The sequence below is a fragment of the Protobothrops mucrosquamatus genome, unplaced genomic scaffold (assembly GCF_001527695.2).
Source record: "Protobothrops mucrosquamatus isolate PMUCROS unplaced genomic scaffold, P.Mucros_1.0 scaffold10, whole genome shotgun sequence".
Classification (NCBI taxonomy): Eukaryota; Metazoa; Chordata; class Lepidosauria; order Squamata; family Viperidae; genus Protobothrops; species Protobothrops mucrosquamatus.
In genome coordinates this window covers 2493675-2505878 of record NW_015386397.1, presented here as the reverse complement: position 1 = coordinate 2505878, position 12204 = coordinate 2493675, and the positions used below count along the sequence as shown (strand labels likewise).

General features: G+C 36.9%; 1 protein-coding gene across 1 annotated transcript; it reads left to right on the top strand.

Moving 5' to 3' along the window:
- The first annotated feature begins 202 nt into the window (after positions 1-202).
- On the top strand, positions 203-11910 carry ATP5MC1 (ATP synthase membrane subunit c locus 1). Its single transcript, XM_015810428.1, has 5 exons — positions 203-296; positions 2068-2116; positions 7149-7226; positions 9708-9883; positions 11455-11910. The coding sequence occupies exons 2-5, from the start codon at positions 2078-2080 to the stop codon at positions 11567-11569; spliced, it is 408 nt and encodes a 135-aa protein (XP_015665914.1). The 5' UTR covers positions 203-296; positions 2068-2077; the 3' UTR covers positions 11570-11910.
- Positions 11911-12204: the final 294 nt, after the last annotated feature.

The window sequence follows — 12204 nt, the reverse complement described above, 5'->3', positions numbered from 1 at the left end:
ATCATCTATGAATCATCTCCGACAGCTAGCCAATGGGAGAACACGGAGTCTTTGAGGGCTACCCAATCTTCCCTGAGTGAAAAAAAAAGAGTGCGCGGAGTCCCCGACCAGCGAAAAGTTATATCCCGTCAGCCACTGGGCCGCGGCAGGATAGCGTTTCTTGCGTCGCGTCAACCAATAGGAGCGGAGGACGCAATGATACATTGGCAAGGTGAGCAAGATGGGCGGGGTTTGGCTTGCGCTGGTTGGAAGAGCCGCGATTTTGAGGGTTCGGTGGAATCTGCTGTAGATTGAAGGTGAGCAGCGTAGCGCTTCGGAGGGACGGCGCAAGCAGCAGTAGGCGCTGCACCTGAAGAGGTGGTAGTTGTGCAAGAAGTCAGGGTACTTGAGGGTAGAGACCGCTAGAAAGTAATGATTAATAATGTGCAGAGATGCATGGAGGAAGTCAGATGGGACCAAGGCCCCTCAGTGGTATTTTCATTTCCCCCCCCCCACAAAAGCTTATTTCTGACTAACCAAGATAACATGGCTTAACATCTCTCAGTGCTTCCAGAAATTGCAGAGGCTGTTCTCTGACAAGTTTCGGAGAACTCCCAATCGGTGGTTGTTGAGGTTACTAATAGTTAGACTACAATCCATCGTTTCAAGGTGTAATCCTGATACTAACAAAGAATAACTCCATTGAACACAGTGAAATTGGCTTCTGAATTAATATATGTTTGACTGATGTAGGGAAGAACAAACGGATGGGTGGCTCTACTCTGACCCTATAAAGCTGTGTATGTTGTGCTGTTACCAGTTTGAGAAGCTGGCAAAACAGATAAAGAATGGAAGCTTAAATGGGAAAAAAGAAATGAATAGGGCATCTAAATTTTTTACATACGTAGGTTGGGTATATTAAAAGAAAAAGTACTAGGACAGTGGCATGGGTGCCAGAGGCGGCACTCAGAGCCCTCTCTGTGGGCATGCGCGCTGTCGCCCCAGTCCTAGGCCTTCAGCTGGGTTTTATAAAACCTTTTTGCTTTGGCCTCCGCCGCAGTGTGAAAAAAAAAAAAAAAGGGTTCAATCAGTCAATTTCAACTTCTCGCGGAAAAAAAATATCTTGTAAAGTTGAAATTGATTGATTGAACTTTTTAGTCCCACCCAGTCTGCCGTTACCACCGCAGCCACGGCCACCCAATTGGCCACACTCAGCCAATGGCCACACCCAGCCAGCACTCGACGATGCATAAGTGGGTTTTGGGTTGCAGTTTGGGCACTCGGTCTCTTAAAGGTTCGCCATCACTGTACTAGGATGCTACTAGTGATGTATTTCGCATCTGGAAAAGTTTGGTTAGAAAGCTCTTGTTTGAAGCAGGAAAACTGAGAAAAGAGATTTTGTATGAAATTGCTGTAGTTGTGCATTTGTAACTAAAGATGTGGATATATGTCATCTATGAGCATTTTCTTTCAGTCATGGTTTAATATTTTTCCTATCATTAACAGAATCTATAGCCTGTAAAAAAGAGAAGGAAAAAAGTAGTTTTCTGTTAATATGGCTATGATATTCATCTACTTTTCTGATACTTTTTCATTATCTTATGGTAATTATGTCAGTGCGAGTCAGTGTGACACAATTCCTGTCACATCTGGTCCATCCATCCATCCATCCATCGGATGCTTGTTAACTGAAAGATTTAATACTTAATAATTGTTCGCATAAAGTAACTTTATGACCATCCTTGCATTTGTTACCTTTGAAGGTTTGTAAAACAAAGGAAAGCCAAAGTATAAGCACAGCCATGGTTTCATTTACAACACTTTGTTTAAGAGTTGAGTTGCCAATCTCAATTGTGGTTGCTAAATGAGGACTAAATGTACCATTTCTTTTAAATCTACCATTTAATTTTGTATTTATACTTCGTTAAAAATATACTAGTAATGGGAAGCCAACAGCTAAAAGAAAAAAATGGCTCTTTGTAATGGCAATATTTTGCCATAGAGTGGCAGAACTGTATGTGTCTTTTTTAACTCTGTGATTTCTTTTAAGCTATGTGTACCTGATTGTAGCTCTTTTCCTTCATTCAGGATAATCAGAATGCAGACTCCAGTAGCTCTTCTGGCTTCACCAGCTCTGGTATGGAATGTTTGCCTTATACCTGACTTAATGGGAAAGTAATAAATAACTTCATTTTTCTTAAATTATTTGATCAAGATGATCTATTTTAGTAACACTCATATTTTACAGAGAAAGCTGAGTGACTTTTTCTAAACCTCACAATGAATTTTGGCAGATTATTTGTTGATTCTTGTTAAATTAGTTTCTTAAGAATTTATTAAAATGGTCAAATAATTCTGTAAAAAGTGCAAACAAAAATCTCCCATTTTATTTGCTCATCTGGTACACATGTCTCTGTCATTTATTAGTAACTGATAGATGGGTCTTCCTGGAATAACTGGGCTCTGGACCATCCTGTTAATTCTTCACCCTGGAATCTGTTTTCCTTCAGAAAAGTCCAATCGTGTGTTACAAAGATAATTTATGCATTTACAAAATGATTAGCATAGTAATGGTTTCCAGTTCCAGACAAGTTTAAAGCAACCTGTATGTGTAATGCTGCAATTTTCTTTCCCTTCTTGAACAGCATATTTCCAAAAATGCACAAATTATCCTAGAATTCCTGGATTAGAGATACAAAGAAAAGAGCAAATTGTTCTGGAGCCAGATTGTTTCAGCATGAACAATTTTCTACATCTCTTATGACTGATAATTTATCCAGTATTTGCAAAAGAAAGAAAAAGTGCCTTTGCTTAATAGCCTTGAAATAATGTGACTAGGAGGAAAAGGCAAATAGACTGTTAATTATGTCTGACTATTATATAATGACCTGGCTATTAAAAAATTCCCAGTTTTTTATGTTCTGAAGTGAAACTACAATTGTACAGTATATATTTACAATAATTTCCATTTTTCCACAATTAAAATAGTAAAGTATTATGGTTTTAGACTAAAGACCATAATAAAGTACTTTATATACAATAATCTATTGTATATATTTACAATATTTGCCATTTTTCCACAATTTAAATAATACTTTATTATAATCTTATTTCAGAATATAACTAAAGATATAAACAATAAAAGAAGATAATATTCATAAATAAACCTTAACCTTTTTTATAAAACATCCCACTTGGTGAGGATTCAATATTCTAATGTATCCTTTTGCCAAAAAGCAAAAACTTTTGATCTGTATGTATTAATTTGATGTCTGTCTGACGATAGTTTATATACAATTCATTAAGGAGACCTAATTATTTTTTTAAAAAAATAAGAGCTGATTCAATCTTGTTTGAAAAAGCCTACAGTAAGAAAACATGTTTGGTTGATTCAGCCTCCCCTGCTTCGCTTGAATGTATTATTTAGGGAGTTGTGTGTATAATGGTGTGAATAATTTGAGCAATTGTTATGATAAAATGTTCTTTAAAATAATAATGAACATAGAATCCCTGAATATTTTAAAGGAAATATCTAGCTGGCTTTAGGAATGGACAATTAATTGATTTGTTGAATTCCAATAGCCATCAGTTGAGCTGGTATAGCTATTAGTGAAAGATGATACAGTTATAGTCTAGCATCATTTGAAGGTCTACATATTGTCCATCCCTACTTTAGTACCATAAAAATATCTATTAACTGTTGGATGAAGGTAGATAAAGTAATTTATTATCCAAGTATTGTTGTTTTAACCATTCAATTGTGTCCAACTCTTGGCGACTTTATAGACAAGTGCTCTCCATGCTATGTTGTCCAGCACAGCTTCTTTCAGTTATTAGATGTTCATGATGTTCATCTTTGTATAACTTTAGATGTTATCAAACCAGCATGTTCTTTGCTTGCCACTTCTTGTCCCACTAACCATTCTTAGCCTCATTGACTTCTCCTATAATTTACACACATGACATGCCAAAATAAATCAGATGTAGTTTTATGATTTTGGCTTCTAGTGATCTATATGGTTTTATATGATTTAATATCTTTCTGTTGGTCACTTTGGTTATCCATGGTATATAATTTATGCCAGCACCATAGTTCAACGGCATCCATTCTTCGATCATTCATTCTCAATGTCCAACTCTCATACCCATATATCATCATAGGGAAGACTATTGCTTTAACTAGCCTACTTTATGTATTTATATCAATATATCTGCTTTTCCAGATCTTATTTATGTTAACTATTGCAGTGCGGCCTAAGGTTATCCTGTGTTTGCTTTCAGAAGGAAAACTGTCATCGTGAACAATTTTTAATCTAAGGAAGATAAGTTCTTGAACTAATTCAGTTTCCTCCTCCTTGATTTTAAATAACTCATGTCCATGTGCAGCTGTTATCATTATTTTTGTTTTCCTGATTTTAAGACTCAGTCCTACTTTTTCACTTTTGTCCTTGATTTTTCAGATCATTTATTTCCTTATTTTCAGCCAAAAGTTTTGTATCATCTGCATACTTCAAATTATTTATGATTCCAGGGTGGATAATTAATAATTTTTTTAAAAAAATAAAAAAAATCAGATTTTTAAAATGTAAATCAGATTTTTTGATTTTTATCAAATTTATTTTAATAAAATGCTTTTGCAGTAAAAATTTACCTAAATATAGTTTTCTATTTGAGATACATTAATAATTTAGTTTATTCAGCATGAAATGGAGCTTAGTTATGTAGCATGAGGCTGTATATTCTGCAATATTTACACTTTTGGTAAACTCATTCAATGAATCCAAGCTCTGCAAGCTGAGATAACATGCACTACATTGATGCATTCACACAATTTCACAGTAACCATGAGATAAATCATAAAACAAAGTTCAGGAATATTCCTTTATCCCATTGGTTTGCAAATCTATGTACACTACAAACTGTATGATTGTTTGAAGAGAAATGCATCTGTATCAGGCTCTAAGTGTTTTAATTAAATAAAAAAATTGAGTAGTTCTCCAACTATGTGTGATTAACCCATTAACCTAAAATCGGTTCTGATATTGCTGTTTTACTAATCTGACAGCTTATTATTCTAAATAGGAAACCTTCATTTTATTTGCAAACTACATCAAGAATGAGTCTTTATATTTAAAGAGCACCTGTCATTTCAGATCCATCATGGCAGTGCCTGTTAGCGGGCATCCACTCACCTGCTGCCTGCTACGTCCCTCACCTTGTTGTGTCACTGCGGATCATCAGCTGTCCCATTAAAGTGAACGGGACAGTCGGTGAGTCAACAGCGGGTCAGAGGAGGAGCCAGTGCCGGACAGAGATGACAGTTGCTCTTTAAAAATTATGATTTAAATCGAGTTGATTTAAATCAAGCCTTTTTACTAGTGGACCCACCCTATATGATTCTCCTCCCAGTTTTCACTTAACATCTGGCAGTTCTAGATCTAATTGATACATGATCATTTCAGCATACAGATTGAACAAAAATGCTGATAAAATACATCCCTGTCTAACTCCCTTATTGATCCTGAACCAATTTGTGTCACCACTGCACAGAATAAAGTGTTTTCACTGTGACCTTCTGATCAGGGTATAGTGATCTGATAAGTCTGATCAGGTGGGTTGGGACACCAGAATTATACAAAGCTACTCATTGCTTCTTCTGTTCTACACAGTCACAAGTTTTTCTGTAATCAATAAAACACATATATAGATTCTTTTGATATTCACATGCCTTTTCCATAATCCATTTAATATTGGCCATGGGATCTTGAGTGCCGCGCCTCTTTCTAAAGCAGTGTTTCTGAACCTTGACAATTTTAAGGCATGTGGACTTCAACTCCCAGAATTCCACAGCCAGCAATGCTTGCTGTGGAATTCTGGGAGTTGAAGTCCACATGCCTTAAAATTGTCAAGGTTGAGAAACACTGCTCTAAAGCCAGCTTGTACATCAGGTAACTCTTGATCTATGATATTCTGTAGCCTCTGTTTAATGCTTTTTAACAAAATCTTGTTTGCATGAGAAATCAGTGCAATCATGCGATAGTTGGAGCAGTCTCTGGTACTTCCTTTCTTCACTAATGAGATAAAAACAGGGCTTTTCCAGTCCCGAGGCCACTGACATGTAATTCATATCTCTTGACCTAGGGCAGAGATAATATTAATTGGCACTTAGTAATTGCGCAGGTATTCCATCAATACCTGAGGCTTTCCAGTTTGGCAGTTTCTCCGTGGCCCATTCTACTACTTCTTTCAAGAAAGATGCTTAGTTCTTTATTAATTGGGCTGTCATCATTGTCATCTTGATGGTAAGTCAAACCGCTATAGAGTCCTTCCATATATTCTTTCCACCTGTTCTTGATCTTCTGCAAGTCACTTAGTACATTCCCATTGCGTTCTTTAACAGTTCCTTGCCATGCTGTAAAGCTGGATGCATCATTTTCACTATGGCAAACCTAAATAGGTCCCTTCCTGTTAGCTTCTTCCAGATGTTGTCACTCCTTCTCACACTGCCTATTTTTGTTTTTCCTGGCTTCATGTTGGAAAATTGCATTCAGCTTTTTAACTTCGCCTTTCTTACCTTTGGCTTTGGCTGGCTGTGCTTTGCTGATCAGTTATTTTGCTAGTGTCGTCAGATAGCCACTTGTTCTCTTTGGTTTTTGGCATGATACATACATTCCAGCAACTTCAATGATAATTATCTTGGATTTCTCACCATGTTCATTTGGATCTTTCTAGATTCAGTGGTTCAAACCTTTTCTTAACTTCTATGGCATGCATAGCTGAGATGCTGTTCACATTGAATTTTGGGGATATAGTACCTTTTTTCAGTTTAGCTGATGGTCTGAGCTACAATTAACATCAGGAAATGTCTTAACAGATGCAATTGAATATTTCAAGCATAGTTGCCATACAATGAAGTCTGTCTGATTTAGAAGTTGTCCATTTGGTGCTGTCCACATGTATAAGCGTCGCTTGTGTTGAATAATATAAAAAAAGATTCTTTTTTGGTATTTGCTTGAGAACATATTGAAGCTCATTGTAAAAAAATTCAGTGTAAATGTAAGGAATTTTAAATAGATAGATTTGGATTTATTTAGATTTGAATGGATAGCTTAGACTACTGTATAGATTTGTTTGTAGTTGGATATAAACTGAAATGTTTTTCTCTCTAGCTCCGCTGTTGTTCTCGAATTCTAACTAGGCCAGTTTCCCTGTCTTTATTGAGCAGGCCTGAGACTCAAACTGTGCAGGTAAGTATAAGGAGTTATTATTATACATTATATTCTGAAAGTACAGAAATGGCTATTTGATCCTTAGATCTATAATATTTCACTGAGCTCGTGTTTTTTTTACAAATTGGGGAGCATTAGAAGAATTTTATATAGTCTTACGCACAGCATTGTTGGCCTCCACAAAAGGGAGGCAATCTCACCATAGAAAACTATTCTTTCCATATGATCAAGAATGTTTAATGTTACTGAAGTAATACCAGAAAGAATTCTTTTGTAATGACTCATAAACCACAAGCATAGGTGAACAAAAACATGGGAAAGAAGACAATGTCCATCCTGATATTATTATTTCCCTCCTAGCCTTTTCAGTGAAAATTGAAAAAGCGTCCTAATTGCCATTTCTCAACGGGTGTTTCTTTACCTCTTAACATCAGTATAAAAATTACTTTGAATTAGATGGTTCATGAATTTCAAGTTCCAAGTACTATTTAAATAAATATTTATTCATTCATTCAATGATAATGCTACCTGATTCCAACTGACTATATTTCTATTATTCTTGTTCAGTTCTTTTCTGGAGTTTCCTCTTAATCATAAAAAAATCACCCAATTAGGATCTCTTATATGGACAAGCATTTCAGGTGTATCTGTCCAGTACTGTGGTTTTCAGAATCTAGATATTTGTAGTTTAGTGGTAGCTGTCATCTTTAAATAGACATTTAAAGGGCATTAAATAGGCATTGGATTTTCTAATACTTCTAATAGAAAGTTTGACTCTTGGAAATTTAATTGTTGTTTTTGTTCTACAAAACCTCCCATTTGGCTTTTTATGTTTTATTATTATGGACCTCCAATACTTAGAAACTATGAGATGCCTTTAGTCCTCTAGATGCTGTTGAATAATAATATCTATCACAATGCCTTCAACCCATGGTATGCACACCACTGGTGGTACTTCGGCACTTGGCAGGTGGTACATGTATGATGGGTTGAAAAGCACTATAAAAAGAAGTGTAAAAGTGTAGTGGGAGGATGAGCTAAAGCAGCGGCAGTGCTGCACAGGCCTGTGGAAGAGTCAGCTGGAGTTGCGGTGTTGCTGTAGCTCTGCTGAGCACCCAGGATTGGTGCAGGGCTCCAGCTGATTGGCGCTTCCGGGAGCAGAGCGCAACCTTCGGGAGAAGGAGTCAGCTGGAGTTGCACCAAGGAGAAAAGGAAGAGAAGGTGGGAGAGAGGAGAGAATATAAAAGGAGGAGGTTTTGGTGGAAAAGAGAAAGAAAAAAAAGATGACGGGGAAAAAAAGGGGACAGAGAAAAAGACGGAGAAGCACGCAGCCTTGGAGAGAGGAGTCAGCTGGAGTTGCACCAAGGAGAAAAGAAAGAGAAGGTGGGAGAGAGGAGAGGATATAAAAGGAGGAGGTTTTGGTGGAAAAGAGAAAGAAAAAAAAAGATGACGGGGAAAAAAGGGGACAGAGAAAAAGACGGAGAAGCACGCAGCCTTGGAGAGAGGAGTCAGCTGGAGTTGCACCAAGGAGAAAAGAAAGAGAAGGTGGGAGAGAGGAGAGGATATAAAAGGAGGAGGTTTCGGTGGGAAAGGGAGAGAAAAAAAAGATAATGGGGATAAAGAAGAGGATGGAGAAAGAGAGACGGAGAAGAAGAGTGGCTTCTTTGAGACAAGCAGAGGGAGAGAAGGAGATAGAACAATGCAAAGAGTAAAGTAAGAGAAACAGGCACAAGTTTCCCATTAAAAGTGTGGTAAGTGGGTGTACAGATAGTCCTCAACCTACGACCACAATTGAGCCCAAAATTTATGTTGCTGAGAAATTTGTTAAATGAGTTTTGTCCCATTTTACGACTTTTCTTGCCACATTTGTTAAGTGAATCACTGCAGTTGTTAAATTAGTAACATAGCTGTTAAGTGAATCTGGTTTTCCCATTGACTTTGCCTGTTAGAAGATTGCAAAGGGGGATCATGTGACCCTGAAACATTGCAACCATCATAAATATGAATCAGTTGCCAAGCATCTGAATGCTGCAGTGGTCCTAGGCGTAAAAATTGTCGTAAGCCACTTTTTTCTGTGCCATTGTAACAGTCATTAAGTGAACTGTTGTTACTTTATCACTTTTTTTCCTTTTTTTTTTTCTGGTCATCAGGTTTTTGATACCTTGCTAGGCAACTGGTAGAACTCGAACACTGCCATATTCTAAAAGTGGTACAATCTGTGAAAAGGTTAAAAAGCCCTGCTCTATCACATTTACCATCAGTTGTGTTGACTGGGAATTAGAGGTCAATACTATCATGAAAGTTACATTTCTTCTACCTTTGGCTAAAAGTTTGGCAAGACATTAACCTTGCTCTTGTTTCTTTACCCCTCACACCTGTCCTTGATATGTCCGGATACATTACTAGCTAACAGCTGAATTACATATTTTTGTGCAAGAAAAAGCATGGAATTTTCAGATGTTTGGCTCAAACTGTACTAATTATTTGCTCATTTCACAGCCTTTTGGCTTTTCCACTCATCAGCTGGCTAATCGGGAAATCCAAACCAGCTCTGTCTCCCGTGATATTGATACAGCTGCTAAGTTCATTGGTGCTGGTGCTGCTACGGTGGGAGTAGCTGGTTCAGGAGCTGGGATTGGAACAGTGTTTGGCAGTTTAATCATTGGTTATGCCAGGTAAACTAACATGCCAGAACTATTTATATGTAGTTAGAATCTATTTTATGACCTTTATCCACAAATAAACCCATCTTCTAAGAAGTAAATTTTGCTGATAGTTGAGAAATACTGGAAACTTTACCTACGAAAGAATGTAGAAGAAACTAGTGAGTTCCAAATAGAATTCTGTTATCAAATGTCTTGGGATATACAAATATCATTCCAGATCTATTGTTTATGTCAAATCCATATTTTTGAAGTTAGTAACCAAGTAAAGAGCTAAATTTTATAAGCACGCAGAACCCAATTACATTACATTATGTATTGTGTTAGGGTTCCTGCTAGATAGCAGGAACTGTGCATACTGCTTGGTAGTAAATTCTGAAGTGAATTAATTAGGGCTGTGCAAGGGTCCCTATAAAGTTGGGAATAAAAGAGGGCATGCGTAATGGATTCACTTATCCTGACTCTTCCGTCGAATTGCAGGAGAGATGTAGCTAATGCTATGATGTATCCCAGCAGTCCCCAACTTTTGCAGCTTGGTGGCTTGGCGGGGGGGGGCAGGAGAGGGGAACTGGTACATGCGAGTGGTGGGATGGCATGCACACATGCGCGCGTAGCTCAATTCGTGTGAAGGGGAGGCTGGTACACATGCACATGTACGCCAGCCTGCTCACACAAGTCAAGCTGCATGCACACATACACCAGTCTGTGGCCTGGTTATGATAGGCCATGGCCCAGTAGTGGGCCGTGGCCAGGGATTAGGGACCCCTGATGTATCCATTAATTATGAGAATCATAAAAGTTCCAAAACATGCAAAGCATACTTGTCTTAAATGCATGTTTTTGCCATCTGGAGCATTTATCTCTTTTTTCATAAAACAATTATCTTTCTGTTCTGTTGCCATTTTTTTCAATTGTACTGTATACATGTGTTCATAAAACCTAGAATCAAAAAATGTATATTTTTTTGAAAACTGATGCATAGTACTTGACCTAAAACCAAAATTGAGCCCAAATTTTCCATTGCTAAGCAATGATTGCTAAATTAATTTTGCTGCAGGATGCTACAACGGTCGTGTGAAAAATGGTCATAAATGTTTTTCAATGCCATTGTAACTTTGATCAGTGACTAAATGAGTGGTAAGTTGAGGACTACCTGTAAAGCATTTTGCATTTAGGAACATCTTTTATTGAGTTTTAAACTAAAGGAAATGCTGAGACCATATTCGGGTGTCTTGGTTTAAATGATCCTTGTTTTGAGAAAAATAATTCCAGCTTCATTCCAGCTTCCTAAATCTCTCCTTCCATTCACTCTAGGGACAAAGACACCAGGAGAAAAGCTAAAATATGTCATCCACTGCTGACAAAGCAAACAGTTTCCATGGATGTATAGCCTTTATTTAAATAGAAAAGCTATGCAAACTTTCCTAAGATTTTAAATAAATTATAGTCAAGTACCTATGATCTATGCTGTTTAACGCTTATCAGTGTCCATAATGGCTTGGAAAACATTGCATAATATTTTATTCTGGAGAATTCAGTAGGAATTTATGTCACAGGCTTTTTTTTTTTGTTTCTACCTACAGGAACCCATCCCTCAAGCAGCAATTGTTTTCTTATGCTATCCTAGGTTTTGCCCTTTCGGAAGCCATGGGGCTCTTCTGTTTGATGGTGGCATTCTTGATTCTGTTTGCCATGTAAAAAGCCTCTGCTGTCCTCTGTTTAAGCCTGCTTCTCTCACTGAAGTGTTAGAAATATAAACAAACTTTAAATAAATATAATTCAAGTTTTCTGGGGGGTTTGTCATTATTTTTTATGATTCACATAGAAACAGGGAAACATAGAAAACTGATGACAGAAAATGACCTAATGCTTAATTGATTCTGCCCTTTGAGTTTTTAATTTTTTAAAAAAAAATCGTCAGGTGATGGACATACGTTTATCCCAAGCATATTTCAACTCAGTTATTGATGATTGACCTATTATCTCCACTGGAAGTCGTTCCAAGTTTCCACTATTTTTAGATTTATGCTTGAATAATTAAAATAGAAATAAAACACATCTCACTAAAATAATATACTGTACCTTCATCCTACTTTCTCTTTACCTCATTGTTTTCTGTTCTGCCAGTTTATGAAAACCTTGGGATATTTCAATCATCTAAAAAAATGGTTTTAGTCCACAAAACTCATAATAAAAGAGTCTATATAAAATTGGTATTCAAAAGTATGTAATGAGGTTGGAACTAAATATTTTGCCTTAAGTCTTAATGTAATGTCTTTATTACATTTTTCCGTGTATAAGACACTATTTTTTCCTGCAAACACCCTGTTCAA

Bases quoted from the DNA above. Each gene is read 5' to 3' on its own strand.
- ATP5MC1 (XM_015810428.1), top strand. From the start codon at position 2,078: ATGCAGACTCCAGTAGCTCTTCTGGCTTCACCAGCTCTG. The intron at 2,117-7,148 runs GTATGGAATGTT...TTTTCTCTCTAG, and splicing joins TTCTGGCTTCACCAGCTCTG to CTCCGCTGTTGTTCTCGAAT. The intron at 7,227-9,707 runs GTAAGTATAAGG...CTCATTTCACAG, and splicing joins CTGAGACTCAAACTGTGCAG to CCTTTTGGCTTTTCCACTCA.